This window comes from Athene cunicularia (genome assembly GCF_003259725.1).
Source record: "Athene cunicularia isolate RWA chromosome 17 unlocalized genomic scaffold, athCun1 chr17_part1, whole genome shotgun sequence".
NCBI classification, from domain to species: domain Eukaryota; kingdom Metazoa; phylum Chordata; class Aves; order Strigiformes; family Strigidae; genus Athene; species Athene cunicularia.
In genome coordinates, this window is record NW_020799122.1 from 1,559,353 (window position 1) to 1,586,558 (window position 27,206).

Here is a 27,206-nt window from a genome sequence, read left to right on the forward strand (position 1 = left end):
AAAAAAAAAAAAAAAAAAAAAAAAAAAAAATCACCTGGGAAATACTTATATTAAAAATAAACATTAAAGGTCAACTTTTCAGTAGCCAAATTTAAGTCCCTTGTTACTTGTAAATAAGAGATGGCAAAGAATATTGATATGAATACTTTATTTGGCTACTCTTCGGCCATTTTTAGTGTTCCCAGACAGTGCTTGGTGTTGGGGAAAAGATGTTTTTATTTTGGTTTTTTACTGTATATGGTATATATACATCATTATTCTTAGTTGAAAGTTTAAGTGTTATTCTTTAACACTGGTATTTATTTCTCTGCTTGTTGATTTTGGTAACAAGTCTGAGCTGTGTACTTGCATTAATTTTGTAGCGGGATAAAGTTATACCACTTTTGAAGTTAGCAGCAGCCAGAAAGTACAGGGAGTTGTTTACAAAAGAGTCCCATCGATTCCCCTTTTCTGTGGAAGCATTCAAGCAGTAAGACCTGCACAGTCTGTTTGGCACAGTAGCCGCTCTCAGCTGGCCCTGTGCCCTCCTGCTGTTAGTCAGGGCAAAGGATGTGCCAGATCTCAGATTGTAACGGAGCAGAGCCTGCTTGCAAATCTGCTTGTAGTTAGCCTGGGGCCTTTTGGCAGCAGACTACAGCCGATTGATTTAGTTGCAATCCTTTTGCCTTAATATTTTCCATCTGGCCAACAATGACCTATAAAGACAGACACAAAACAGAGTTTGAATTATGAGGAGCGTAATAGTAAAATGCTTCCAAATCGCACTCTAGAACCTGCAGCAGCGGGTCGCTGCCGCGGCGCGGCCGGGGAGGCTTGTTCTGAAGCGCTGTTGGAGCAGTGGCCAGAAGAGGAAGCATTGGAGTTCTCCAGCTCAAATTATGTACTAGAGAAATCTGCGTTTCGGTTAAACTCTTAATGTGTTTCCCTTCTTGCTGTTTCTTGCTTTCTCTTGATCTGGAGCAGGATTTGAGGAGCTCTCAGCACAAGCTCCCTCACACGCTTCAGCGGGGTTAAACCCGACTGCGGTGGCAGGAGCTGGGCGAGAGCGCGGGCTGGTGGGGCGGAGGTAGGGAGGACGGGGAAGGAGCGTGGGTATGGGGTGCTTCAAAGCAGCAGGGTCGGGGAACTTGCTTTCTAGTGCTGTTCATGAGGAGGTGACGTGTCCCACGCTCTCCAGTCTGCAGGCGTGGATTAACGCTTTCCAGTATGAGCGGTTTCCAGTATGAGCGGTCAACTCTTCTAGTTCTGGTCAAAGCAGAATTCTTGCTCTCGTTACAGTTACCCTAAACACTTGTAGTCCTCAGTGTCTTTAAAGTTTGTATTCTTAAAGAAATTCTGTGAACGTATTTGTACGCTTCCACTAGTTACAGCAGTCCTGGCATTGCAAGTTTTTTAACGTGCAGTTTACCACCTTCACCTAGGAATGCTTGGGGACGTAAAGGATTCGTGGGTTTTACCAAAGGTGGTAATAGATCACGCACAGACTTTCACACATCTGGTTGGATGTAATATTTACAAGAAAATTAGAAATGGATTGAACTAGGAGAAGGCTCCAGAGTGTAATTCCCTTTCACTCTCGCTCAAGCCTGAGAGGCTGGATCAATCTCCCTGAAGGTGCCTGTCTGACTGCATCAGCTGTAGTGGAACCTACTCTAGATCTTGGTGATTTTTCTAAGTTAAAGATGTTATTAGTTTGTCTTGCCTGTTGAGTCCACAGCACAAGTAGAATGTGCTGTATATTTAAACACTTGACAGTTTATTTAATCTAGTAAGGTAATATTGCAACTCTTCCAAGTCCCAGACATTTAGAACCTAGAACTCTGAACAGTTCCCTTAGAGGAAAGGTGTGCTGTGTTGTGGGTTCTTTTGTTTCTCCTTTTAGTAGCAGTTGTTGACACTGAAAACTATAATGAGATGTGCAGGGGCAGGGGAAAGAAACTTCTGCTGTCCTAGATGGAGTTTATCACAGCTTTGAGTTACTCCATACGTTTCCTGAAGCTATTGGCCACATAAACTAACGCAGGGCTCTTATCCCAGAGTCGCTTCTCTGCTGACAGTCCTTTGTTCTTGTTTCATCTCGGTCTGCTGCCTGCCTGCTGCTTTTAATCATAGTGGTAGTAAAAGTGGGGATCTGAGATCATGGATGTTGCGTTCATGGAAGTGCAGTCAGAGGCACAAGAATTTAGAGTAGAGCAGAGCATTCCTGTTGGAAATTTTTTATTATTACTTTATAATTTTTTGAAGTAAAAGTGAAAGGTGACATCAATAGCATGAGGAATATGTGCAGAAGGGAGGACTGAATCCTTATGATGGTTTTAGGAAAGAGCTGGAGGTAAGGATGGACAGATAAAAGATGCATCATTGATACGTGGGTTGAAGAAGAAAGTTAGACCAGTTAGGATTTTAGCTGTTGTTTATAATATTCCCTGCATGATTTTTGGTCATCTTTCCCCCTCATACCTCAACATAATTCTTGCTAAAATAAATAACTTTTTTTTTTTTTTTTAAAAAAAAGCCAACCCACCACTCTTCCGTAAGACCAGAGATTAGATTTCAGATGGAACAGTTGCTGTCATGTAACAGTCCCGGGCTGGAACTGTCAAGTGATTTAACTGAACAAACTCCAGGTAATTTTTATAGCAGTGACAAGTGCAGTTCATTCTGAATATTCCCTTTTGGACCAAAAATTACGATACTGGCGTAGTGAAAGTATCAGTTCTGTGCTGTTTCGGTTTCATTGTTGTTTCAGTACGCCTCTAGGTCACAGAGTTCTGACCTCCAATTTATTGACGTTCTCTTGCATCGTTGGGAGTTTCTTGATGGAACCTGTGAAAATGTGAAACAAGAACCGTATTTGCCTTCTGAATATAATGACTAAATACACAGTATAAAGTTAGTTATGACTTAAAACTAATTGATCTCTCTCAGTGCTGTCCTCCTCAGAGACCCAGGATCCCTTAAAACACCCCTCACCCCCCCCTACCTTCTCCTCTTCCCTCAACATTACCAAGCCAGCACAATGCTGATTTAACTGACTTTTAGTGAATTTAAAGAATAGCGAAGGTGTGTGAAAGGAAGTTTATTACAGATTTTGCCAAAGCTTTAGTCTTGACTGCGAGTCAAAACACTTTTGTAAAATATCAATGAGAAGGATCACAACAAAAAATGTCAAGTGTTAATAATACTAATGTATTGCTACTGGTGGAATTGGATAAAGCTAAGAATGCTGCATTTAGTCCAGCTAGTTCACTGGTCTTGCCTACTGACCAGAAACCAATTTTACTTAATTAATTAGGGCTTCATGTCACACCTTCTTTAGTTGCCGAACAACTGTAACGGAAGTAATTAAATCATGTCACTTTTTATTACCTCTGGCCCTGGCTGACTGGCTTGGAAACTTCCATTTTAGGGCTAATACAAAATGAATTAGCGCATCACCTTGGGGAAAACCCAGTTCCCCTGGCATCAAAAAAAAGCAGGGAGGAAGTATTTAAAGTGTAAGATGGATAGATCTTCTCTTCTACAAATGGATCACTTTTGGATTGCTGTCTGAAGGCTTACAAAATGCATCTGTCAGGAGTGAGACCATCCTGTCCTTACTGACAGATGTATACAACATTCCCCCAACGAGATTACATGGCAACTTCCTCCTTCAAAAAATCAAGATGTGGCAGGAGCCCTCAGGTTATGCAGTGGTAATTGGAGAAGCAGGGGCTGTTCTGAGAGGTGGAACTGCTGAGAAAAGCTGCATGAGTTGACTTCTGCATATTGTTTCAATAGAAAACGTGATTCGGCCACACTGTAATAATAGGAGAAAAGCTTTCTGTGGCTTCACAGAGGCGGTGTTATCTGGGTTGTGCATGGATCAGAAATAAAAACCTAAATTTGTAACGCCGGCCGTTTAGGAACATGCTTGGTAAGGGACAGATCCTCCAAACTATGCAAGTATTATTTACCTAACAGCAACTTACCTCGGTGCGTTTTAGAATTTATTAGTGTTGGTGCTTTGGGTGTTCAGAGACTAGGAGATTGCCCACAATCATTTTATCTTAATCATTCGTTTAAACTGATTGTTAGACAAGAAGTCTCACAAACAAAAAATGGGCCCTCTAGTCAGTTAAAGGGCAAGAGAGGTTTTTCTGTTAATTTGTGTGTCACGTTTTCAAGAATTTTGTTGGCCAGGTTCGTCAGTGGTGTTTCTTCAGGTGAGGAGTCAGGTACTACCGTTTCACGTGCGTATTTTTGCATCTAAATGTTTGTTGTGAATCCTAGACCATTTTACACTGCGGTCATAGATGACCTGCCATCAGATATCAGACTCTGACTGTAGTCTTCAATTCAAGGACTGCATTCACATCTTGTATTACAAATGTTTATTTTCTGTAAATAAAGTGATTCTTATGTGACTAGCCGAGTTTCTCGCACTCCCAAATTGTGAATTCCAGGTAGCAGCACAGCACTGAAATAATCATGAATTTCTCGCTTGGCTTTTTCAGCTGGTTTTGGATTTGAGTTTTAACTCTTATGACTTGCTACCAACTGACTTGGGGACCAAACTTTGCTTATTATTGGGAGTCACTGTACTACCACTGAATATGTGGATATTTCCTCACAGTAATGAAGTTGCCTCCCTGTGCAAGGGAACTATAAAAGACCTTGCTGCACTGAAGTTTTCTTCTTGCCAATAGGAAACAAAAGTGGTTTGGACAATACTCCAGAAGAGAGGTGCACATAATTGATTCCTCTCTGTTACTGAAATATTCTTATTCCCTACCCCTATGTTCTCTGTATTTAGTTTACCAAAATGCAAAGAATCAACATAGTATCCTAGAACGATGTCTTATGAACACACACAGGTACGAAGCTGCATTATCCAGCTTTGCTTCTTTGGTGTTGGGATGAGATAATGGTATCTGTTGAGAAGAAACACTCCGGGCTTACCAGTTTTTCTCAGTATACATCTCCCCTCTATATTCAGAAATGGGATATTTGGCATCTTGATCCTACAATGATTGCCTCTTACTAAAGAAATTTGCCACATACTCAAAAGTAGAAGCTGAGCATCAGATGTGTTTTCTGTGATCTGTCTTTGAGCAGAAGTCCTTACCAGCCTTTCAATGCAGCTCTTGAACACAGAGGTGTGTACATTTTTCTTCTCTTCCAGAGTTTGTTGACGTTAGATTGTGATACAGAATATGGTCAAAGTCCTGTGGCTTTTGGAGCTCACTACAGCACTGTGCCGTAGCTCATTGCGCATTTTGCTGATGGGGAGCACTTTTATTATAAAAAGTTCATAATTCTACTAAAATTTTAGCTGAAACAGTGCTAGAAGGCATAGCTCAACAAACACATAAGATTGGAGTCTGTAATGAAAAGGAGCTGTTTCTATGGTCAAGGAAAAAGGGTTAATTTGCATTGGGATGAAAAGGCTGTTCAGGATCTACTATTTCAACCTGTGATAGACTTAACAGTAGTCTTTGATCCCCAAATGAAATGTGATGGATTTCAACTGATGCCAGATGTCTCAAACCTAGTGGGATCTCTGATTGTCTGCCACATCTAGAGTTCTCTCTTCCAGCGCTTTCATGTGTGCTTTTAAACGGGGCTTGAGAAGAGAGATTCCTTGACAAGCTAAGCCTTTGGAATCCCTTCTCTGTATTGTCGCTTCAGTGGTGATCTTTAGGCTCTCGTGCTGGCTAACGCATCCTACTTTTTCAAAACCAAGCCTCGTGTGCCAAATTGCTCTAACTACTTCAGAACTGAATTTCTAAAGTCCAGGAATTTCAGTGCCAGTGTTGTCTGTACCTTCTCTCAGTTTAAGGCTCTTTTCCTCCCTCTTCTTATTTGTTAGTGTCTTACCCTGGCCAAGTAAACACACTGTTCCATGTATTCCTGTTGGCATTAAGTGGAATGTAATAGTTGTCGTTTTACCTCCAAGGCTATCTTGTTGCATTTTAAAAATGTTATTATAAACTGTCAAGCACTTCAGTATACCCATCTCCTCACCAAGTGTGCTTTATGGGGTATCCTTTGCCTGTGGCTTTAGTAAGAGTATAGAGACATAGTTGTCAGTGTTTGCCTTGTATATGCAAACAAACTTTTGTTCTTTCTGTACCTTTATTTCATGTCACTATTTCAGTCCTTTGCTCTTGAACATGCTTGAGAAGTTTGTTTCTTGGTCTTAAACTAAAAAAAACCCAGAGATTTACAACTTTCTCTTCTGAAAAGGAACAAGAAGACTTATGAGTGTGTTTGGGAGTTGATGGGGCTTCCCATTTAATTCTACTTCTACTGAAAGAGATGTAATTTTTTTTTTATTAAGATATTATACTTGATCTTCCAGAATTAATCACCCTAGCATGCTGTTTGGGAAGGGAGCTATACCTGGTAAGATGTGCTTATGTTAGCTGGGTACAGTACGAGCTGCAGCTTTCTACTCCACAAAAGCCTTGTGTAGTAGGACTTGCGCTGTGGTAAAGCCGATCAAATTGCACAGTTCTTTTCTTCTGTTGTCAGCCTGTGCCCCAGGCTTTAGAGATGTACGTACTCTCCAAAATCTACTTAACGTTTTGCATTTTGTTTCAGCAGACCCTAGGTTCTGTCTTTTAAATGAATTCCTTTCTCTCTTTCTCTGTGTGGACTGACTGGAGAAATATCACTTGGCAAGTTTTCCCAATGGTAGGAATAACTTGTGTGTTAGAAGTTAAAAATCTTTGATTTTTAAAAAGGAGTGATCTACCAGAGGGGAAACAGGAAAGTCTCCAACAACAGACCAGACCTTAAAGATACTTCTGAAATACATTAAATGCAAAATATTCTATCATAAAATTCAATAAACTTTCTTACATTTTGCAGTAATAAGTAATTCACAAGAAAAAAGCCTGATTATTGACAGTCTCCTTGTACAGAATGTAGGATGTTAGTGCATGGACCTACGGTCCCAAAGGTGAGGTATTCCTGTTTTCCAGTCTGAAGTGTAATGCTCCAGGTTCTTAAAACAGATTCTTTTTATATAAAATGTTTTTTCGGTGAAAGTTCAAGGCATGGTTTTTCATGGAAAAGCTGTTTCTTTTTCAGACTGTAAAATGATGTTGTTTTCTTCCTTCTCAGAGCGCTTCTGCGAGAACCAGGGGAGGTTACTGTGTGCTGAGTTGATAGATGCTTCATGATGTTGCATACTGTAATGCTAAAGTTCTTCTGAATTCGTTGTATTTACATAAATTCCACAGTGCAGCTGCACTGGACTTTTTCCACCTCCCCCCCACCCCCAAGGTTTTAGAGTGACCACAAAGAATCTGAGAAAGGGTGACAGCTTTGTCAAACTCAGACTTCAGTTCCATTTGCGTTGTCCCAATTAGATGTTAGCACACTAACAAAAGACCCTTGGAATGGTTATCTCAAGCTGCCCTTGCACTTTTTAGCTTGACTAAAATGTAAAATTGTTACATCATAAATCTCTTTGTCACAGTTTTCTGGCTTGGTGTTGTTGAAGGGGTGTATTCAGCTCCTTTGAGCTGTCTTTTGTGAGAGACGCTGCTGCTGGGTTTCAAGAGCCACTGTAGCTGTTTGGGGAATGGTTGGGTTCAATAGTGGTATTTAGTGAACTTGGGAGCCTTTGTGGGAGTGAGACTTGCTGTAAGTGCTTAGACTTGGTCACACTGGGTAGAAAAACAGGAAAGGGAATGGTTTAATTGACTTTTATTATTAATCACAGTGGCAAGTCACCAAAGTAAGCACTTTCTGTGGACAATTATGTAGTATTAAGATGCTCCATAAGATGAGATGCACAAATTCTGTGTGAGCCAGTTCTGTCGGGTTAAATACTTTGAAAATATGTACATGAGTCACATGCTTAAGCTGCAGGATTTGTAACTGAATCTCATGGAATCATGGACGGATCACTCATGGGTAGTAAAGGGAAGTTTATAATAAAATTGGGGAAAACGCAAAAAGGAAAGAAATCCTGTGAGAGCAAGAGAAGGAAAGGATTCAGATGGCTTTCTACAAGGGCAGAGGCACTTACAGTGGATTGAGGTCTAGTGCAGAGACAAAACTTTGAAATAAAAAAAAAAAAAAGGTAAAAGCTGATGTGCAAAAAAGGCTGTTGGCTGATCCTGTGGAAGGTGAGCCTGCATCTCATCAACATGCACAGATGTTGCTATGGAGATTTGTGGGTATGTGTGTATGTGTTTAAGCTTACAAGTGTGAGAATGTGTCAGTAGACTGAGTCTAGAAGAGAGAATAATGATGTACTGAGTTACATAAGGTGTAGGGGAAGACACTGGAACACATAAATGGCTGAACAGGGAATTTAGCCTACGGAATTTCCCAAATGAGCCCAGAGATGCCTTGGTTCTTTCAAATGCATTTTGTAAAAATGCTGGAAACGTTGGGAGGGAGAAGGAAAGGAAGGTGAAAAAAAAATTACTAGTGTATTACTGCAAGGAGAACAATAGGCATATAAAGACTTATCTCTCTCCAGGGGAGAGAAAGGATTATCTTTAAAAATACGTAGTTAAGTCATTTAACGTAGCCTTAGCTGTTAAGAATTAAGGTGAAATTTTAAAAGAACTAAAAAGGGAAGGAAAATCTGTTTTGATGGCTGTGCTTCTACTATTTAAAATTGTGTCTGCTTAAAGCCGCTGAAGAGCATGGTGACTGGCAAACGTAGCTTAGTTCATCATCGGGATCTGCAGTCACCGTTATTAACTTAAAATAGACCGTGATTGCGAACATTAGGAATAATGCTGTCTGGGAGGAGCAGCATTAGTTACCCGGTGCAGGAGGATGGAACAAAGCAGTATTGGTTTTAGGTATAAATTGCAGTGTTTTATTTCAAATGCGAGAAGTCTTTCAGATAACTGATCTCCAAGAGATTGTAGTGACTTGTGAAACGTTCTCCGTACTTTTCTTTCAGTCGCTGTGGTTGTGGGATTATCCCCAGAGGTACCTTCTGAGTCCCCGGTACAAGGATCCATCGTTTGTCCTGAGGTACCAGCATGTATCTTGAGCCAGCAAACATACGTTCTGCGTCACCAGGAACATTTATACGTTGAAATTAAAAATAGTAGTAGCAAAATAATAATATTTTTTTCAATTTGCTGAATCTCACTTGAGATTTTGATCTCGCTCATCACTCTCCCAAGGATTTCAAGCTTGTAGGAGTGGTGTGGCTCGGAGTGGCCGCAGAGCGCGAGGCGTGCGGACACCTATTGATGCAAGTCACCCGCATCGCGTCGGTGTGACCGTGCGGGAAAAGGTGTTTCACTCGTTAGACCAATGCCTTGACTTGTAAGAACCCGCTCGCCTTCATAGTCATTTCATTGCCACAACTAAGTACCAGGTCATTTGTGTTTTGAATTAATTATTCAGAGTCCGTGAGCTGAAACACCAGTGTGTTCTGTGATACATGCACAAGTCGTGCTGGCAGAAGAAATACTTGGCCTGAATTTTCCTTACACTTTTGTCAATCAGGAGTATTTCCAGGGAAGTTAGTGGTGATGCATACTACGGTTTATATAAGAGCCAGGCTCATTATTGACAGAATTAAGTATTCTAGGCCACTGTAGATTATTGTACTGAGCAAAAGGTCAAGATTCAGGAACTCCTTGAATGCAATCCTGGCTAATACAGACAGATTTTGTGAGCCTGTCACTACAGAGAAGTATGCCCATCTGTAAAATGGAAATGACTGTTCTGTTTTGCAAGGGAGATGGCAGTTGGTTATGCTGTTATCAAAATATATAGTATGTGTTATAAATAAATACATGTTAAAAATTCCACTTCTGATCTGTGTGAATGGAAGGAATAAAAGTTATGTGTGCTTACAACTCAGTCTCTTAGGAGATGCTGCGTTAAATGTGTTGACGGTAGACTAGTTACTCAGTGAGTTTCAAATGACAAAGATGTGTGTACAAAACCAGAGTTCTGCCTGTATACGGCCTGGAAGTGGTTCTAGTACTCTGTAGAAATCGTGTGAGCTATGGTGCTACTTGTCTTTTTAGGGTTCAGAAGAAACCAAAGGTACTACAGGTATCTTTCCAGAAGCTTTTGCTTTGCATTTTCATGGTATCAGCACACCAGTGAGATGAAATGCTGGAGCTGTCAGTGTTAAAAATTAGTTTTATAAACAGTTGCTATGGTAATTAGCAAATCTTCATAAATCATTTTAAAAAATACCTTGTAAATTTTGTTTGTTGCTGTCACGCTGGAACATGCAGCGTTTTTGCTGCTGAAGTTCTCAATACACTTTCAAACGCTTCAGTTTGGGAGTTTATTTATTTTCAGCTTTCGCAGTGTGCGTGCACGCTCGGGTTATCTTGCTGTTGCTTTTTCCTTCATGGTTGTCTGTTACGACTAACGCTGGAAAATCTTTCCCTTTTCAAGCTGACTTCACTAGAGATTTACCTTTCTAGCAGTAAGTAGAGCTCCTAGTACCACGCTGTGTTTGCCCAGCCTCACTTTACCCCTGACCTTGGATGTATGTGGTATTTGTGAGATAGCTGCAGTGATTTAGAGTGCTGTGTGCTGTAACGTACGACTCCCCTCATTCTAATGAGCCCTCAAAAAAAATCAAAAGAAATGATAATGGTGAAATTTTCATATTTCAAAGAAAGTATATTTATTATCAAAACCTCTGTTCTTGAGTAAGGCTTCAGAACTGGATGAGAAACAGCTGTTTGTTCCTGAGGAAGGCATCTTTTACTTGATAAAGAAATCAACTGGATGCCGGTGTAGGTGTGTTGCTCAAAGATTTCCCCTTTGCTATTCGTAGCAATGTTGCATTTTCTGCATTTTCTTATTTACTGTTGGATAATTCCATGTGACTAAATTAGTTGACTGTCTTTACATAGAGGCAATCCTGTAACAGCTCTTGGCTTGGCTTTGTATATATTTTCCTGGATTTTGTATTTGCTGGAAGGTAATCTTTATGTTCTGATGAAGCTAAACTGGTAGCTCTCCTATGTTTGTGCAACTTAGAAGTTCTGTAACTTATCAACGAGCCCTTCACTTTACGCAGACTGTAGCCAAGGCACTCTAATGAAGTTAGGAAGCATCGTCCTTAAATGTCCAGGTAAGCTAAGGTGGTTTTGAAGGGGAGAGTTTACCTTCGTTTAAAATCCCCAACTGGATAATTGCCTGGGAGATTGGCTACAGGAGCAGTGCAGTGAAACCTGCAGTGCCTTCTTGTATAGGTTTTGCCATGGGCTCATTTACAGTTGTGGCTGTAGATACTGAAAAACTTGTTTCCAAAATGGCCCCAGGCTAGGAGAGGGCCTGGACTAGCAATAGATCAACATGAGGTGTCGCTTTTTGGTGTGCTACTGTGGCCTTTCTGCTTTACATCTGTAAGTACTATTTGACCTGGCTAAATTAAAGCATTCGTTTCAATTAATGTTTTCTAGTACGAACCAACTGGAGGGGAGTTGGTGTTTCTTTTTAATTATTTAAAAACCCCCAAGTTGGTTGTGAACAATGCCAATTGTTTTGGTTTGTCTGTAAAAGCTTTTGTGTTAAGTGTGTAATGAGAGTAGCAGGAGCCTGGAAATCCACTTTTCTGACTAATTTCGTTGCCGTTGGCATCCTAGTATCACTAAAGGAAGCCCTGCGGGTCGTATCTTGCTGCATCCTTCCTGCTGGGCAGCGGCCGTACGTGCGTGTATGGGGGTGAACCTGCAGGGCTGTGGGCGTATGTGTACGTGTGTAGAACCGCAGCTGCTGTATTTCAGAACTGCTAGCTTAATACTCTCCCATTTTGGTTGCAGTCCTTTCTGAGGTCAGAAACTGTGACCCTACGTGTGCTGCTGTGGTAGAGTAGTTTTTCCTTTCATACGCTAAAGCGCGCGAGCGGATTAATATGTTGAAAAATTCGGAGCTAAATTGACTGCAGTTACAGCATTTTCATCTGTGCAGCAGCTAATATTGGGTGCTGACATTTTCTGCTCAGTGTAGCTTTTGAAGTTCAGATTGGAGGTGCGGGAGCGGCGCTGGCTGCCGAGTCGCACCCTCCGCTGCCCCCCGCCTCCCCCAGCCCAGTACCGGGGAGGGGGGATGTACTGGGAGCTCCCTGGGAGTCGGCTCTAGTGAGGGTGAACCTCTTCATAACTGCAAGCAGCACCCACAGGGATTGCCGGGGTTTGTTATCATGCTAATTTGGTTTTTTTTTAATATACCTTTCCTGTTGTCTCAGCCTGGCCTGTCAGTTGTTGGTGTTGCACCGCTGTTCTTTGAACACTACATTTTGGAAACATTTGTATTTACAAGCTGCAATGCAGCACTGTTGTCTTAAGGTTTTGACTGACCCTAATTGCTGTGACACATGTAACTAATGATGTTTTGTACTTTCAAGGAGCGCACTAAAAAGGTGATGACATATGAGTTACTGAATAAGGTACTGTGCGACTTGTGCAGTGGAGTTTGTGCAGACCTGATGGAGCATAATAAGCAGTTTTCCTGTGCTCATACTTGTTTCCCGTCAGACTGGCCTGTCTCCAGCACCGAGGCTGCATCGCGCTCCGAAGGTTGCGAGGGAGAGAAAAGCAGAGTGCTGAGCCCATCTCTCAGCTTGAAGCAGCCTAATTTCGTTAGGCTTTGATTTGATTCTCATGATTGGGGGCAAATATGTCACTGTGAGTGTGCGTATATACGTGTGAGGAAACTGAAAACGGGGGTAAAATTAAAAAAGATTGAAAATTTCAGATTACCCTTTTATTTTTGTTTACTGTTCCACCCCAATCTGATTTATGCTTATTGGAGTCTTTGAACTTCAAGTCCCTTGAAGAATCTCTGGCCTATCGCGGGTTTGATGTTCCCCGAAGGGGGATGTGCTCGGGGCTGCGCGCTCCCAGGCTGCGGGGCTCTGGGCAATTTCACTCCAGAGCGCTTCCCTTCCTTTGTTTAACCTATGACCTGTGAAAACAAGAGTTAATCAAAAGTTCTAAGGTAGCTAAGAGGAAGGGGAAGTGTTTGGTTACAAATTAAATATGAGCAAGTCATAAGCCATAAATCTTCAGTAGTGCTACCAGTTGTGCTACTTAAGTTGCATGTGGTACAGAAAGTTTTTGGTTATAAATTCAACCTCCGTTTCTTTGGAAGGGGGTGTTTAAAGGCTGCCTCAAGGATTTGCTTTTTGTTAGAAAAAATTAATGTCTTTTTTCCTTTTGGCAGAGATCTAGAAACAAATTCGTGTAACTCTTTTTCTTGATTTTTTTTTTTTTCCAACTTTAATCAGTCACAATTTAGTCCAATAAAAGCAAACCCGTTTCACTCCTGAGTAGTAAACACACGGAATTAGTGATGAAGTACTGAAGATGGCAGGCTGAAGGAGTTTTCTAACATCTCCAAAACTTTTCAGGATGAGAGAGATCCTGAACTCTGCAGTGACAAAGGAGGGAGATGAAAATTGCAGTGAGATTGTCTACATAATTAATGCAATTTTATGGTGGGTTGGTTTGTTTTATCTTGTCGTGCACCTCTCTTGAGCAAAAGCTACCCAGATCCTGGTGTATTGTATTGTGTTGAGGTCTGCTTCAAGTATCAGCCAATTTCCTCAACTTCAAAATTGTGAAGCTTCTCCCTCAGAATGGAAAGTTACTCTTAAAAAATGAGAAAAAAAAAAAAAAAAAAAAAAAGAGATGCTAAACCATTATTTGGAAAACGTGGATTAAAATAAGGAAGAGTTAAAGGACAACAATGAAGTTTATTATAAGATGCTAGTGAAAAGGGAAGGCCAAGGAGTGAGCAAACATAATGGGAATATGCTTGATCACTGATGTTTTGACATTGTGTAAATGAGACTTTATCTGGGTTATTTCTGTTAGAATCATAGAATCTATTTTCTGGGTGCTAAGCAAAAGAATTAAAATGGGATTTGGATGGAGTATTCTCGTGGATAGAACCGACAAATTAGTTATGTTTGGTGTGTTGTGGGAGTACAGAAAACTCCTGTAGTGAGGTAAGGTTTAGCTGTGAGCAAACAGGCCCCTGGCAGGCCAGGTCAGTAAATCTTTGACGAACGGACCCAGCCTGGCTCTGGTTCCGAGCGGAGCCTGTCCCTGCGGGGTCCCTGAGCCGCTGGTTGCAAGCGGTGCCGCAGCGTTGGGGCTCCAAGTGCGGCTCCGGCAAACTAGAAGCTGAGGTAACTTGCTCTGGTTTATTGCTTCTCTGCTGCCATGTACGTTATAACCACAATAATATTTTAAAAGATTCTCATTTTAAGTCTGTAAATGTAGTTTTCCAGCAAGGTCCCTGAACAATTAAGTAGAACTTTAAATCCGCCTTCCTGAAATAAGTTTTGGTTCCATACTCCCGGGGAGCTTTCCGCCGCCTTGGTTTTCTGCCTTTTCAGACTCTTTTGATAGATGCCTTGCAAGGATTTGTTTACCAGGTTCTTAATCTCTACTTAGCCGATATGTTTTGAGAGGATTTCTTGTTACTCTTGTAATGGCTTTTAACTCTGCTGAAGTTTATTTAACTAAACAGAAAGAAAGAAACTTATCTTCTAACTAATCCTTCTTGATTGTTTACAATATAATGCCAAACTTAAATGCTGTTTAAAGTGGTAATTGTCTGTCTTTCTCCTCTATTCTAGTACATAGTTTGTAAAGATGCTTAGAGCATATTAATTTAAATGATAATACTGTCATATAACATGAAAAGTTAAGTTGCTTATCAGTATATTTTGATAAGCTACTTACATTTTACAGTAGCATTTGCAGGCTTCAAACAAACGTTAATGATGGAGTGCCATTCACTTTATCTGTCTCATATATAGCTTCTCACTTCATTTATTACTAAAAGCTTACAGTTAGGAACCATGGGGCACTCCATTCCTTATAGTTGTCAGGATGGAGTCGTATTTTATAAAAATCTTTAAATTCTGTCTAACGATATCAAAATAGAATCCATTTGCTTCAGAAGGCATCTGTGATTAAAAGAAGAATCAGTTTGTGCGTCACGCAAACTTGCCTTCCCATTCGCTGCAGCTGAGGGGAAATTCCTTGCCGGTATTTAAAAAGGAATTGAAGTAAAGAACTGTGCCATGAAAATAGGGCAGAAAATCGTACCAAAGCGTACTGTAGTGAAAAGTAACGTCTTAGCTGTCTGTCTTATTTTATGGAACGGAAATGTGATGTAAATGGAAAAGATGTGATTTTTGTGCTTGTTTGTCTTTTGTCTCTTTGTTTCTTTTATTGTGCAAATTTACTGAAAGTAAAGTTTGACCTAACTAAAGGCTGGGCTAACTGCAAGGGTGGTATAAGATTTGACAACAATTAAAAACGGAGGTACTGATTATGCAGTTAAGACATTCCGGTTGTATCCCGACTGAGACCCAGAATGCCTGTCTGTCTGCAGCTGCCGAGGGCTCGCAGCTGTACGGAGGACGGGTTATTCAGCACATACTCTGGGAAGTAGCTACGGTGGCAAATGTTCCCCCATCCGTGAACACTGGGGTCCGTTTCTCTTGGTTAAGAACTGCCACTGGGCTGTGTGTGTGTTGTGTGCGGGGTGAGAGGGGACTCGGTACCCCAGGCTGCGCACGGCTGGTGCCGCCCGGGCTGCCCCACGCCCACAGGTGCCTGGAAGCGCTGGGGAAGGGCAAACCCTGAGCACGGCCCTCGGAGGAAAGGGATGCTTCAACCTTCTGGCAGCATTCTCCTTACAGATACAGTGCCACGTCTGCTGGACGGAGCCTGCTGTTAGGGTGCGTCTGTATGGTGAAGATACACTGAGATTTAGCAAGTTAAATGTATGCTTTTCTTTCTTTTTTTCCAGTTACCTCCCATGGTTTGAAGTCTTTTATAAGCTGCTCAATGTCTTGGCAGATTATTCAGCAAAAGGACAGGTATTATTCTAAAGCACTAACCCTTCTTTTCCCTGCCCCAATATCAAATGAAAGAGAGGATGGAAACAAGCTGTTTTAAGAAGTGGTCATGTCAGAGATGACCATGGGAATTATTAATCTGTATGATGCAGTAAAATAGAAGCTCATGTTCAGCCAAGCTAAAAGCTTGACAAGTGCCTCTGAAAAAGAAATAGGCCTTTAAATTCTTTTTGGGGAGAGGTAAAGTCCAAGAGTGCAGCTGTGGATCCAAGAGGTTGGTGGTTTCCCTGCGGTCAGTCGCCCGTGCTGCGCAGACTCACGGTGCTCAGCTCATCCGAGCGCTTCCCGCATGGCAGCGTTGCAGGAGTCGGACAGATGTCTTATCCAAGTTCGTTTATCATATAAACTTCTTCCTGATGCAAAACTCTTACCCACATGGCATCATCTAGCCTAAGCCTTTCAGATGATGTTTTGATTTTAAAGCAAATCAAAGCAACATTCAGTCTTGAGACCGTGAAAAAAAAAAGTGAACTAAGCCATTAAAATTTGCTTCTAGGTTTTATAAATGATAATTAATGATACAGAGAAATTACATTATATGATTGCCTAGTTTCATGTATTTGAAATATCACAAGTAAAATCTTCCCAGTTAAGTTGCTGCTTTGATTTGTTACCGTTTGGTGGTAATAAATATGTTTTACATTTGTCAGAATCATTTGAGTTAGAGGTAGAAGTGCTTGGGATCACATCTTCATCTAAATGGATTAAATGCATTTGGCTTTACCCTCAGCTAGGGAGTTGTTAGAAAGAACTTGCAGTGAAAACTGGCTTGCTCTGAGCTGAGTGACTAGTGCATAGGTTGGTGACTCAGTAGGTTGCAGAAATACGTAGAAATACATATGAAAAAAAGTATTCTAAAAAAGTCATGTTATAAAACCCAGCTGTCAGAGGAAACTACATTTATTTCTGTTCACAGTCTAATGTATAAATCTGTTTTCACATTCTTCTTTACACTTGCAAGTTCTCTAAGCCCCCAATTCCACAAACATTGCCCTTCCAACTTGGAGTTTAGCTTGTTATAGCAATGCCTACTTAGTATTCCTTTTTTTGGTGTGTGGTTTTTTGTGGTTTTTTTTTTCCTCCTTCTTATTTCAGGATAGTCAAAGGAGTGAGCTCTTAGAAACATTTCATAAACTTACCATCCCTGAGCCAGGAACTTCTGTTCATCTTGGAGTGGTAAGTGAAGTGGGAGAGATTTAAACTAAGGTGTTTAATTTTCATTACATATCATAATAGAGGAATGTCAAAAGCAATTCTCCTTTTTGGAACTTGGTACACAGATGTTGTTTTCCTGTGAGGACACAGAGCTGTGAAATTCCCCTTTTCACATTTGGGGCCCTCTGTTTCCCTTTCCTTAACCTCAGATGTCTTTGAAATGCTGTTCTTTGATTGGAGGAAGACTGTGTGTATTCCCCATGGAAATTTCTCACCATATCGTCTGTGACCTGCGAGAGGTCACAGAGCAGCAACATGACATTTATTGCCCACACTTCTGCAGAACTCCAAGATCTTGCAAGTATGTGAAGGGGTTCAGGACTGGAAAGCAAACAGTCACGTACCTGTCACAGCAGCCTTTTGAGTACTAAGTGTTTATCCCATTTTCTGATTCCTTCTCTTCTTCCTCCCACCAAGGAAAAAAAAACTTGCACAAAAAAGGATTTATTTCATTTTTATATCCTGTAAGAAAATAAATCAAAAAGCACTGAAAGAATAGATGTGGGATTTTATTGATGGGATTGTATTTTGATTTTTTTGGGGGGGTTTTCTCTTCAAATAAATTTTTGCAGAAGCTGTAGTGAAAAGATACTTAAGATGCACATTGCTGCAGTTGCCAATTAGTCATTTAGAGTTCACATGGAAACTAGTGGTGTGTGCAGCCACAATTCTCTTCTCCCTCTCATTTCCTTTACTCCTAAAGTACTTTTTGGCAACAAGCAGCTTACTCTCATCACTTCACCCTGTAATGTCAGTCGACAGGTAACAGTTGTTTGGCCTTGCTAGGTCACCAGCTGGCAGCAGAAATGTCCCAGTCCTCCTGAGGCTGGCTTTTATGAACAGCATTTCTGTTTAAGGGGACGAGCTGTCTCAAAAGGCAACGATCAGTTGGGATATTTCATTTTTTTCATACCAGTGGTTTCAAGGAATGCTGCTGGTCTCCCCTTGTCTCAGACATTTCATGGGCGATGAAGCAAGAAAGGATATAAAAAAGCAGCCAAGGGACTTAGCCGTGGTGTCTTTACACATTTTATTTTGGCTGTTTACAAGCCTATTTTGGGGTCGGGGTGAGGTTCCTATATGTGATATAGTTGCATATACTATTCCTGTATCTTTGCATTGCATCTTTTCAACCAAACTAAAACAGTGATCTATCAAAAAGCAAAAATTGGTGTTTATACATTTAGTGTCTATATTCAGTGTAGCTGTTATACCCGCTTGCTATTTCGGGTTATAGACTGTTCATGAAGCACTGAAATGTCTGAGATATATATACAGGAAAATTGTGCCAATTGGGGAACTATGCCAAGAATATAACAGCCTTTAAAGCTTCAAGTAATTAATAAGTAGCCCTAAGAAGCATTGTGAAAATCTGGGTGTTTTTTTTTTAAAAGTAATATAAATTGTACACGACACTGTTTGACAAAAGCAGGTTAGTCACATTCTCTCCTTTCCTTTCCCAAAGCCCTGACCAAGAATCCTGCAAGTCATGCATGGTCGGATTGGGAACTAGAGTGAACCTGGTCTCTTGGAATGCAGACAATTAAAAAATGTAACAATAGAATGGATTATGAAAGAGTGAGACCAGTACAGTCTTTCAAAATGTCACGGGGTTTTTGTGTTTGTTGGTTCTTTTTTTTTTTTTTTTAAGGCATATAAAAGTGACCTCGAACTTCATCAATATTTTTTGGATAAGCAGACATAAGACTTTTAGGAAGCATTTCTCACTAAATTTCCACAACTTCACCATAGTCTTGAATGAAACTTACTGATGCTGTAAGTCAGCAAAGGACCTGCTTGCTGTTGTTTCCTGTAGTCTGTCATGCAACCTGCAGTGGGCTCTGGAAAGATGGCTTGAATTATAGCCTGCCTTGGAGTTTCCTTGGCATATGTCAGACATTGTGTGTGTCTGTCTGTATCAGCGTCTCTGAAGAACAAAAAAAAGTAATATGACTTTTCAGGAGCATTTGATACTTTCTATCTTAATGCATTTCATATTGCAAGTGTGATCCGAGAATCCAGCTTTTGAAATTCATGACAAAGGAGTCACACTGGTAGTTGGTAACAAATGTTCTGTCATTTTTACTTAGCTGAGCAACTGCTATTACTGCTGTTACTAATACAAAGCAATAAATTTAGATTGCTTTTGACAATATTGCAATAATCAATATTTTCCCTTTTTTTAGCACTCTTACTTTACTGTGCCTGACATCAGAGAACTCCCCAGTATACCTGAAAACGTGAGTACTGTAGACAACTGTGTGCTTTGCTGCTTCTGTTTAAAGTCAGCAGCAAAATGTATAACAATTATTACCTCTGTTTGCCCTAGCAATAGATCATATTCTGTAAAATATTGCTAGATGTTGAAATGAAATGATTAATTTATCATAAGTATTAGGCACAAAACACTGTGTTGCTAATTGCAGACGTGCATGAGTAACAGGCCTTTGGAAGTACAATGTAATAGTAGAATTTAATGTTTGTCGTTTTAATTAAGAAAAGGTACCATATGAATGGGAAATTAACAGCATAATTATCTTAACCTGTAAGTCAAAGTATTTATTTTAAAAATATAAAGGTTTTACTATTATCACCACTCTGTTATTACTTACTGTTAACATTCCATGATATCTTAGTTCTACTAAGTGAGGAAATTTAAAATACACATTTCTAGTTTTAGCTTACTCAAAATTGGGAAGGAATGGTGATTTTGTGGTTATGTAACAGTACGGTGGCGTTTCAGAGAACAATGATGGTGTTAGTGCGTGAATTTTCAGGCAAATTAAAATAAACCTATGAAAAATTCTTGAAAGTAATCTCAAGGCAGTTTTGTGATTGCCATTTGAGTGAGTACTACAGGAGTCATCTTGTACATAAGAATGCAGGATTGCAGTAGAAGGGAATTGCATCCGCGTTACCAAGACTTTATAGCAAAAAGCAGACAAGAGTCAGCTGAGGTATTTCAACTTTACAGCTAACTTGAGTCAGGGTTTGCTTTCATAGGTTTCAAAAACCTGCTGTTTTAAAAGAAAATTAATTTCACAACTAAAGAAGCAATTCTTTTCTTGTGCATCCAGAGAGACATTTCGTTCTCCCCTTGATGACCTCACGCTGTTTACATAGTTCTGTTGGTTTTCTTGATGTGTGAGATCCCGAGTTCGCCGTGAAACTGAACCTAAAAACTAAACTCGGGAAGTAGCTGTTGGGACCTGCTGGAGAGATAGCATACTGTTTTGAAATAAATTTGTTTGAAAAAAATGTTTCAATAGGAGGTATTGGTTTTATTTATTAAAGCATTATGGCTACTTATGAGTCAAGGCAAGGATATAAACTTGATACTTATCTGCAGTGGGAGAGTGATGTTTCAGACACCCATATTGCTAGTAGTTAAGAAAGATCAAGTACCACTTTGGTATTAACTTGCCTTGTTCTTTAAGATGCTGTCAGAATTTGGCTATGGTATGTCCTTCCTTAAATGTTTTGTACAGGTTCAGATGAAATCTAGGGCCTTTGCTTTAAAGGTGTATTTAAGCTGTAGTCACCCAGAGAGTCATTCTTCTCTTTACGATAACGTCTTCCTTCTGTATCATATTTACACAGTAGCATTCAAGAGCTGGCAATCTCTGTGATTAAAAGCTTAAACGTATTAAGGATAAAGTAGTAATGGACAGATTGATATAGGTAGAAAAAAGCAGATCTGCTAATCATACAGTGAGACCCTCCTGGAAGAATGATGTGAGACCCATAAAAATGATCCCTTTGTTAGATGGCTTTCTGAAAATGTCAAGCACACCTGGTTTCTTTAGGGCCACTTTTCTGGAGACTTTTTAAGCCTCACGAAGTTGTCTTGTATGTGTTTCAGCATGCTCGGATTTCGAGCCAGATGATAGGTCTGTGGGAAGACAATGCTGGCATTTGCCTCTCTTAAATACTCTTTAATATGCTCCTACTATGTCTCTTAGCCAAATTTCTATGCCTGACATCTCATTTTTCTTTCTCTAACATTTTGCGGTCTGCCTTAGCACCATATACCTCAATTTATGGCATGAAAGAAAGAAAAGGGAATCATCCAGACATTTAATCTCATTTGTGGATGATTTGTAGAGCAGATAACATTTGGGGCTTTTTGTTTCTGTTTTAAAACATTGCTGCTAGCTTTTCTGTGTTGTAGACCTTTCCTACTGACACGTATCCTGTCAGTAAATTTAATAGATATGCCCTTTTTTTCTAAGGTGCTTTATTTTTGTAGAAATACGATACATTAGGGGTAATCCAAGAGTCAGTTCCTGAATCTAAACCAGCTATCCAATTCTGTCCTGAGACATGAAGTTCCTTGTTTATAGAGTTTATATTTTATGTTCATATCTTGTATGCTAATCATTTCAAACTTTTAACAGTTTTTGTTTGATAAGCCTCAAATCACCTGGAGATCAAGGAAGGGAAGTTTATTTCCACTTTTGCAGGCTGGCGAATTGAAGGGCAGAGAGAAATGAGCTAGTAATGGTAAGAAACCAGTGGCAGGGATGAAAAGTAGATGATCTGCCTTGGGCCTGCTTTAACTGATATGGAACAGCTTAATAACACGGTATGTAGTAAAGGCTTCAGGAAGTATAGCTGTATTTATGCTCTGTTGGTTACGTCTGCTGGTGATGTTCGCTTTGTATTCAAAGGTATGAGTCAGCTTCCCAAAACATTTGAGCAGGAGACATGATGAATGCTCAGGAATCAAAGGCTGTTATAAAAGCAGAGGCCTTGGGCCAGAAGGAGTTGGAAACCCTTTGAAAGCTGAACGCTCAGCCTTCGTGGGAGGGAGTGTCATGTGATGCTAAAAAGCATCCTCTTTGAATCCCTGAGTGGTGCTGATGTGCCTCAGCGGGAATGAGAGTGTTCCGATGTGGGTATCCTGTGCGGTGATGTCACGGTGAAGGATGGACTCTGCATGTCTGGGGTGAGCCAGGGCACCTCCGGGAGCGGAAGAACACTTCAGTCTGTTTACAAATATGTATGCCTTAGTCATGTACTTACGTATGTATATATACACCCAAATTACAAAAGCTAGGGCTCATCGTGAGAAAGAGAAATACTAAGAATCAAATCTATTGGTCTAACTGTTGTTGCAGTTGACCGTCTTCTATTTCTCAGGCATTTTGTTTGGTTTATTTAAAGAGTATTGTGTAATTTCTTAGGGTTTTGTCAATGCAACTTTAATGTAAAATTGACGCATATTAGGAAATAATACAGGCACATTAAATGAGCATAAATCTTCGTGGATTTAAATCCGTTGGCCTGATTTATTAAAAATTCTGTGTATCTTATCAGCAATTACACTTTTAAAGCCTTATTAGCACAAGTTTTAGTAATGCCAAACTTTGAAGTTATATGCAGTGATTAATGGAGACCTGCACAGAACTCTATATGGAATGTTAACAGACTTCTTGGAATTATCTGACTTTGTCAGATCAATATGTTTAATGAGTCACAAAAACATTTAGCGTGGATGCTTTTATGTAACAGCTAAGCATTCACTTTTTCAAAAGGTTTTAAGTTACAGGAAAGATTTGTAAATGTATTATGACTTCAGAAATAAATTGGGTTCACTGCAGGCAGTACAGTGCAAGACTGTGAATTTCCTAATAGTATCTGTTGTGTTTCAGAAATACCAGGTAAGTTAGCAGGCTGAAACGATGACATTTTCTTGGCGATGATTTTCTGGTGTATTTTTGTATCACCGAGTCCTATATTTCAAAATGCCTGATTTTTCACTCATTATATCATTATGCCTTTTGCTACCTGTTTTTCTTAACACACCCCTCCCCCCCTTTATTTCTCTATTTACACCATAAAAGTGTTTTTGTCTTCATTATTTTGTTCTCCTAAACAACAGCATGGCATTATAGAAGAGCCTTAGCTGCACACCAGGTTACCTAACCCGTGTTAGATTTAGAATGTGTGATATTTCAAAGAAAAGAGACTTCTAAATAAGATGAGGGATTTCCAGTAGGAGAATGGAGAAGGAAAACTGACTCCGTTCTGCTGACCCGTTCGAATAGGAACCATTTCCTGAAGCCTTTAAATGAAGCTGTTCAAGAGCAGACTCAAACAAGTGGATTCTAATCCCTGTTACTATGTTTGAGCTTCACTCTTTGCAGAGGAGCGAGCTCATTGGTTTGTTCCTTCAGTGAGAAATTCTTCATTAGATGGTGGGGGAAGAGAAGTACATGAATATTTATTTTTTTTTGCTCAGAAGTCAATGTGCGTGTGCATTTGCTGATATTCGATAGCAAATGATCAAATAGATGATTGTCTACGCATGAACTTTCAAAAGAGAGTAAGGGAATTTTGTAGCGCTCCTAGTGAGTTCCGAGAGGAATGGGGATACCTGTTCCGTACTTTATTTTGAAAATCCCACTTTTTACTCCCCCCAAGAAAGGTTTAAATCCTAGGAAATAAAATATACAACAATTATACTGCAAATTGGAATGCTTTCATTTGTATTTATTTAACTCATTCATGGTTTTGTCACTTACGAGACATGTCTTTCAAAATACATGTGTAAGTCCCAATTTCATCTTCAAAGATGACAGCTTTCTTATAAATAAAACTTAGAGCTAACACGTGAATTTCCTTAGTATCAATACATTACCATACAGCCCACATGCTTCGCAGGTGTCACTGGCAAATTCCTGAGAGCAGAGAAGACTAAAACCTTAGAAATCTTTCCACCTGAAGGTACCATTTGTGGGTCAAAGCCAGTATTTTGCTACAATAAACTCGATGAAAGAATAATTGCAAAGTGTCTCTTTTCCTCTCGCTAGTGGATACTGTTGCCTTATAAACACATCCACGCACAGGCGGATCCACCTCCTCAGGCAGCAAGTGGGGATCGTGTGCTCCTTTTGCCATGCCCCTAATTTGGGTGGCACCAAAGGGAGTTCGGTGCTACTTAAAAATTCTTAATTCACACTATTTGCAGTAATTGTGTCGTCATGCACTGTGTTTTGGCGTCGTTGAAAGATGGGTGAGAGGGGGAAGAAGAGCCGTAGAGAAGACAGCTTATGTTTAGACAAAAATATCATGCTAATCAGCACAGATGGGATGAGAAATACAGAAAAAGTACATGATAGTTTAATAGGTTTTTGGCAAAATGTGTTGGCTTTTTTTTTTTTCTTCTTCTTCTTTGAATATACCTGTCTGCGGCTATAGCTTTTCTGTAACAAAGACCTGAATGATTGTTTTATATTAACACATTTGAAGCTAACCATAATGAGCTCAGTTTTTATCTATCTACATACTGGTACAAAAGTCTTCCAAATACAATGCTTAATTTTTCTTTAGTTCTTTGTGTTTGGATGGCAAGCTGTGGAACATATTTTTGCACAGTATGAAGCATCTTGGCAGACTTCTCAGGCCAAGTATTGGTGGTTTTAGAGTTATCTTTGGATCTGTCAAAAGTGCTAATAGGCTTTGTTGAGCTTCTTTAAGTTTCTAAATCATATTTGCTTTTTGCTTTTCTGCACTTTTTTATTTAACGATGATTAAGATTGCACTTGAATTCATGACTAATCTAATTTTGCTCTCGCATGTGCTTTTTGTATAAGACTGTCTTTATCATATAGCAACCCTTTCATATCTGTAAGAAGCTATTTGGAAACAAATTCCCTAATTCAGCATTTTTGGGTGTATTACCTTTTCTTCTACACCCTTTTTTTTTTTTTTTTTTTTTTTTTTTTTTTTTTCTATGTTTTAAGAAGCACAAATATCCTTTATATACAAAAATCCTTTTTTGTTTGCCTTCCACTGCAAAAGCCCCTGATTCTAGAACATAATACGTTTTGATCAAGTTACCTACATGGTGGCTTTTTAATTTTGCCAGTAAAGATCTCGGGATCGCATTAAGCTGTTTATTAGAAGACATCTTAAATATTTAGTCAGTGATACCAGATTCACCCCACTGCAGCACTGCAGCACAGGGTGATTGCCTTGGTAGTGATGAGTGGAGAAAGTTGCTGGCTGTTGGGATGATGTAGGGGATGACTTAACCGTAGTTTCTTCTGCAGCTTGCTCTGTTTTCTTCTTTGAATTTCAGTTCTTTACAATAACTTTTACATAGGTACTTTTTAATATTCTGCACAGCAAAAGCATGGAAGAACCCTGTGTTGCCTAGGAAGTGTATGTGTAAAGTTTCAGTGGTGTTGCTTGTGTCTTGGTCTTCCTGGCTGTACTTTAAAGGCAGATTGCAAATGTGCTTTGCTTACAGTATTCTACAGTGATTAATTTTCTTTATACTGATCGTGGAAATAAAACTGGACTCTTGAGTCCTTATTCTTCCTTAGAGATGGGCATCCACTGAAATTTTCAGGAGGAGAATTCTCTGTTTCCTTCCTCTGTTTCCCCAGCCACCCAGCAAGTGCTTTCTGTCTTCCACCGAGGGGAAACGTGTCCAAGTGCGTGACGTGAGGAGTTCAGACAACCCGTGTAACTGTTTTTACCTCGTGTGTTAAATGCCCATGTGTATTCCCAATTATCAGAATTTTTCTGGCATAGACTGAACTCACATTTGAGTTTGTCATATTAGAATTGTCCTCTAAGAGAGCTGGTTTTATTGTTGGGTTATGAGATTTTTTTTTTAAATTTTTTTTTTTTGGCACTTTATCAGGCAGCTTTGAAGTTTCCATAAAAGTGACAGAACATATCATTTCTCAGAGAAGTATCTTGTATTTAAGAAGCTCTGTGTGAAATATCATCAATTTTATTATTCCAAGACCTAGCTCCCCAAAAGTTAGGGGAAAGATACTGCAATTTAGAAGTATTCTGACAGAAGATGACATACTGCTTTCTTTTGTTCAGCCCACGTACTGGATGTAGTGTAATAGGAGGTTGAAATCTGTTTTGTGTGGTTGTTTTTTTTTTGTTAAGGATACTTGGTTTTGTAATATCATGAATCAAAAATTATTTTCTCTCTTCCCAGAGAAATCTGACAGAGTATTTTGTAGCAGTTGATGTCAACAACATGCTGCATCTCTATGCCAGTATGCTGTATGAACGCCGCATCCTCATTTGTTGTAGTAAGCTGAGCACTGTAAGTAAAATGCAGAATAATTTCCTCTATTCACAGTACTTTTCTTAAAATGACAGTCATATCTAGGAAATGATCTGATCATCTCCGGGTCCCCTTTCCAACCTCAGCTGTGCAACCTCAACTCAATTCTGTGGTTCTGTGTGATGATTTTACTGCACTTGTGTTAGCCTCTAATGTTCAAATGCAAAAGGGTTTTTTGGATATAGGAATTCTTGGGTTGTTTGGTACATAAAGGTACAAATATTTATGCCCTGGTGAAGTCCCTTTCTCATAATTTACTCAACAGGAAAAATAAACAGGTAAATGATGCTGTCAGATGGATGCTCTGGTGACCTTCCCTGGATGGACCGAAGGAGTGGGCTAAAATACATTGACAATCCACGTTTTTGCAGTTTTGTTTGATAAGGTGTAGCCTTAATGCTACTTAGGCTCCATCAAGTGTCTGAGAGATGAAAGCTACTGAATACTCCAGAGTACTCTTCAACAAATGGCTGGACGTCAAAACAAGCACACAGCTTGATTTAGTGCAAAGTTTTGTGTTATACATTTCAGGGTTTATCTGTCAATAAGTTTGTGATTTTCTTTATGAAAGAAAATGTTAAGTTTTCGTTCTGTTTGCTCTGTAAATGGGTATTGATTCGATTTCCTTTATGAATGATGAGCATAAGATGGTTTAACTAATTGTGCTTTCTAGTGCTATGGACTAAGTACTTGAGCGCTCCTTTCTAAAATACAAGCTTCCATTTCCATTTTGTATGGTCCTGACTAGTCTCTTACTGTATGGCCATGACCTACTTTGTGTTTGAGATTAAAACTCCTTCATGGAATTGTAAATACTATGTAAGGATGGCCTGTCAATACAGGGCAGAAAAATGAGAGAGAGTAAGACTTTATACTTAATCTCAGAATAGCTATTACAGTATTGGTTTGAATGGTAAGTGAAACTAGGAGAGTTAGAGTAATCTCTGGGACCTGTTCGTAATTATTAAATGTTTACAGTCAATTCCACATTTAACTGACAGAATTTAA

The 27,206-nt window shown here is 39.7% G+C and overlaps 1 protein-coding gene across 1 annotated transcript in view; it reads left to right on the top strand.

The window, feature by feature from the left end:
• The window catches only part of DENND1A (DENN domain containing 1A), a 228,893-nt gene that overhangs the window by 92,960 nt on the left and 108,727 nt on the right, over window positions 1–27,206 (top strand). Inside the window, exons 6-9 of the mRNA XM_026860635.1 lie at window positions 15,775–15,844; window positions 16,979–17,059; window positions 19,285–19,338; window positions 26,067–26,177. Coding sequence (XP_026716436.1) covers window positions 15,775–15,844; window positions 16,979–17,059; window positions 19,285–19,338; window positions 26,067–26,177 — 316 coding nt within the window. The remainder of the gene's footprint in view (window positions 1–15,774; window positions 15,845–16,978; window positions 17,060–19,284; window positions 19,339–26,066; window positions 26,178–27,206) is intronic.